At 38.2% G+C, this 3,941-nt stretch overlaps 1 protein-coding gene across 1 annotated transcript; it reads left to right on the forward strand.

Annotated features, from left to right (window-relative positions):
• Positions 1-700: 700 nt before the first annotated feature.
• Positions 701-1,697, forward strand: LOC110304732 (olfactory receptor 10X1-like). Its single transcript, XM_021176293.1, has one exon. The coding sequence runs from the start codon at positions 719-721 to the stop codon at positions 1,646-1,648; it is 930 nt and encodes a 309-aa protein (XP_021031952.1). The 5' UTR covers positions 701-718; the 3' UTR covers positions 1,649-1,697.
• The last annotated feature ends 2,244 nt before the right edge of the window (positions 1,698-3,941 follow it).

The following is a 3,941-nucleotide window of genomic DNA, read 5'->3' on the forward strand; positions in this document are numbered from 1 at the left end:
TTTCCCAGATATTGCTCCGAACCTCACACTCTGAAAACTCCAGATTTTCATTCATTCTCCTGGCCCTCTGTGCTTGTCTCCTGTCTTTTACCGAATCTGATCCTGTGGAACCCTTCTCCTCCCCTGCCCTTATCTCGGGAATAAAACTAACAGATGTTATCAACAAAATGGATTTAACAGCTATCTATAGAACCTTTTACATTAAAACAAAAGTTTTATTGTTTTTCTCTTTAGCTTCTGTTTCAATGAACAGTGCATTGGTGACAGTGAGGAACACAAGTCCCACACTATTATTGTGTGATAGTCAATGTGTTATTTGAGCTTTAGTAAAGCTTGACAACATTGGCTACCTTTGCATTTGGACATAGATGTTTAAGACTGAGATAGGATTTTGGTGGACCAATAAGTCAAGAGAGGTCATCCATAAATAGCATTAAGGTTTTTAATTACAAGTCAACAATTGTAAGACCAGAATAAGTGAACTTTCTGGTGAAATAATAAGTTAAAATTAACATATTTTTGCATAAATGAATGCGTAAGTAGGAAATCATATCTTCTACATAGATGGTTGAGTTTTGCCAAACTGAATAGAAAATTGATTGCATGTTATAATTTCATGATCTCTTATATTCACATCATGCATTTTATTTGAATATATGAAAAAGTAAGAAGCATTGAAGGTTTATTTGTTCTTTCACATTTCAGGAACCCAACAACAATGATCAACCAAACAATCTTACAGGAATTCATTCTCATAGGCTTCTCTGTTTACCCACATGTACAGACCTGTCTCTTTGTGGTCTTTCTTTGCCTGTATATGGTCACTCTTGCAGGCAACCTGACCATCATGGGTTTGACTTGGGTGGACAGGTCTCTCCACACTCCTATGTACTTCTTTCTCAGTGCACTCTCCTTCTCTGAGACCTGCTACACCCTAACTATCATCCCCAAGATGCTGGTGGATCTACTGGACAAAGACAACCGCATTTCGGTCATAGGCTGTGGCTTGCAGATGTGTTTCTTCCTGGGACTTGGTGGAACACATTGTATCCTTCTCACAGTGATGGGGTATGACCGATTTCTGGCCATCTGCAACCCCCTCAGATATCCTCTTCTAATGACAAATGTTGCATGTGGACAACTTGTGGCCTCTGCTTGGGTTGGAGGCTTCTTTATTTCTCTCATTGAGACAACACTGATATTCAGGGTGTCTTTCTGCATACCCAACCTCATCAGACACTTCTTCTGCCATATGAGGGCAGTTCTGAGGCTGTCCTGCACAGACAGTAACTTCACAGAATTCGTTGTAACACTGATGTCAGTGTCAGGTTTGCTGGGTACATTCTTGCTCATCCTCCTGACTTACATGTTCATCCTTTCTTCTGTCCTCAAGATCCCTTCAGCTGAGGGTAAACAAAAGGCATTTTCCACCTGTGCCTCACACCTCACTGTGGTCTTCATCCACTTTGGTTTTGCATCTGTTGTTTATATGAAGCCAGAAAACTCCGGAGGAGATGACACACTCATAGCAGTTCCGTATACTGTCATTACCCCATTCCTCAGTCCAATCATATTCACACTCAGGAATAAGGATATGAAGAATGCTTTTAGAAAGATCATGAGAAAGACAGTAGTCTTGAAAAAATAATCTTATATAATTATTGTTAATATTTTATTGCTTCATCAGTCACTGGAGCATTTGGTATGTCACCTCTGTAGAATGGCTTGGATATAGGAACGTGTAAGTGAGATTTCACCTGAGTTTCCCAGGTGTTTTTTAAGCTTGTTGAGAAAAGTTATACAATTTCTTTGTTACGCTTTTTCCTGCAATATGGGGATTCGGCTAATCAATTTCTGGGTCTCCTACATCATCCACAGTGAGAAATAGAATAAATCAATATGATAAGCTTAACACTCCATGATCAGTAGTCTTCATTACCCATTGGTTTAAATATTAAAGTTTTCTGGCATAGATTGTAATGCCTGTGATTAGACTTTCAAGTAGGAAAACTATTTCTGGCAGGAGATTTATTTTGTAAAGCCCAATGATCAGCTATTGTACAAACATAGATATGCATAGTTCACACATACACACAACCATACAGACCCACTTGTTGAGTCTTCACAGCATACTGGTGACTGGTTAATAAATCTTTTGCTAGTAGCTTATTCATGACTGTGGCATCATTTGATCTCTAAATACTAACTTCTAAGTATAGGAGAACTCTTTAAGACATTCCAGTGAATGAATAAAATACCAATACCTATGTGATCTGTGACTTGTAGAATGTTTGATATTAGAAATATTTTTTATTCTCTGTAACAAGGATATTCAAATACTATTGCTGTGATATTGAAATATTTGACCCCCAAATAGCATTTTCATAATTTAAGCAAGGTAAACCATATGTACAACATTTAATCCCAGGTAAAGCTAGTGTTAAATGTTTATGCTCTCATGAATATAAAAGAAACACTGAACAAATTTAGCAACAAAAGAACAGTGAGGGATCTTATAATCTGGACAGAAAAAGCTAGAAATTTCCTTGAAGGCATTTCTCATTTTTTCCAGTTAATTAACTATGATCTCTATAAAAGGTGTAAATTCTGTATGAAGATACAGTACATATATGTGGTTTTGAAAAGACAATTGAAATAATAAATGAAAACAATCACACATGGCCTGGCAAAGCAGTGAGAAGAACAGGTGAATGAGCCTCTGTCAACTAAACTGCTCCCCACCCTAGGCTTGGTTTCCCAAATAACATTTTTCTGCCCTCATCCTCCCAAATTACTGCCGCCCCAAGTCCATCATACTTCAGCTGCTCAGGTGCAGGCCACTACAGTCAGAAACACAGAGAACAGTCTCCCCACCCCCAACCCCAGCTGCACCAAAGACAAAGCAAGTTGCCACAAGTTAAGCCCCTAACATGTTCAGACACTCCATAGTGGTTCAGAAGTCAAACAAGCCACCAGAAATTCAGGCCATAAAGTGCAGAAGACTAAAGCTAAAACAGAAACAAAAGAGCAAAGCACCCATCCAATAAAGCCAAACTAATATATCAGCACCTGGACCTATAGTCATCCCAAACTCATGGACTTAAATGCCAGTATAATAACACAAGCAACAGCCAGAGCAATATGAAGCCACCAGAGCCCTGCTATACTATGATAAGAAGCCCTGAATGTTCCAAAGTAGGTGGAGCACAAGAAAACAACCTTAAAACCAACTTTATGAAGATGATATGGGTCCTTAAAAAAATAAATTTAAAAATTCTTTAAAGAAATTAGAAAAAAAACACCAACAATAAATTGGAGAAAATCAACAAATCCCTTAAAGAATGCCAAGAAAACCTGTGGTGGAGGTGAGAAAACAGGTAAAGGAAACCGTTCAAGACCTGAATATTGAAATAAAGCTAAAAAACAAAAGCTTACACTACTCCAAATAGATTGGAGCAGAAAGGAAAGTTCTTCGGCTACATAATGACCAAAACACTAAATTACAGAACAAAGAAAGAACACTAAAAGGTGACAGGGGGAAAGGCCAATTTCCATATAAAAGCAGATCAATTAAAATTACACCTGACTTTGCAATAGAGACAGAAGGCCCTAAACAGAGGTCTTACAGATTTGAAGAGACTACAGAGGACAGTCTAGTCTACTATTCCCAGCAAAATACTCAATCACCATGGGTGAAATAAGCAAGAAATTCCATGAAAAGAAATACAAATTAAACCAATACCTACCCATAAACCCAGCCATACAGAAGGTACTAGAAAGAAAACTAAAACCAAAGCTTTGAAAGATAAGAACACTGAAGAAAACTACACCAAAGAAAACATAGGAAATAAATTATTCCACACCAGCAAAACCAAAAGAAGGGAAGCAAATACACAGACAGTCTCTCTCTCCCTCCCTCCCTCCCTCCCTCCCTCCCTCCC

The sequence above is a fragment of the Mus caroli genome, chromosome 1, assembly GCF_900094665.2.
Source record: "Mus caroli chromosome 1, CAROLI_EIJ_v1.1, whole genome shotgun sequence".
In the NCBI taxonomy this organism is placed as follows: Eukaryota; Metazoa; Chordata; class Mammalia; order Rodentia; family Muridae; genus Mus; species Mus caroli.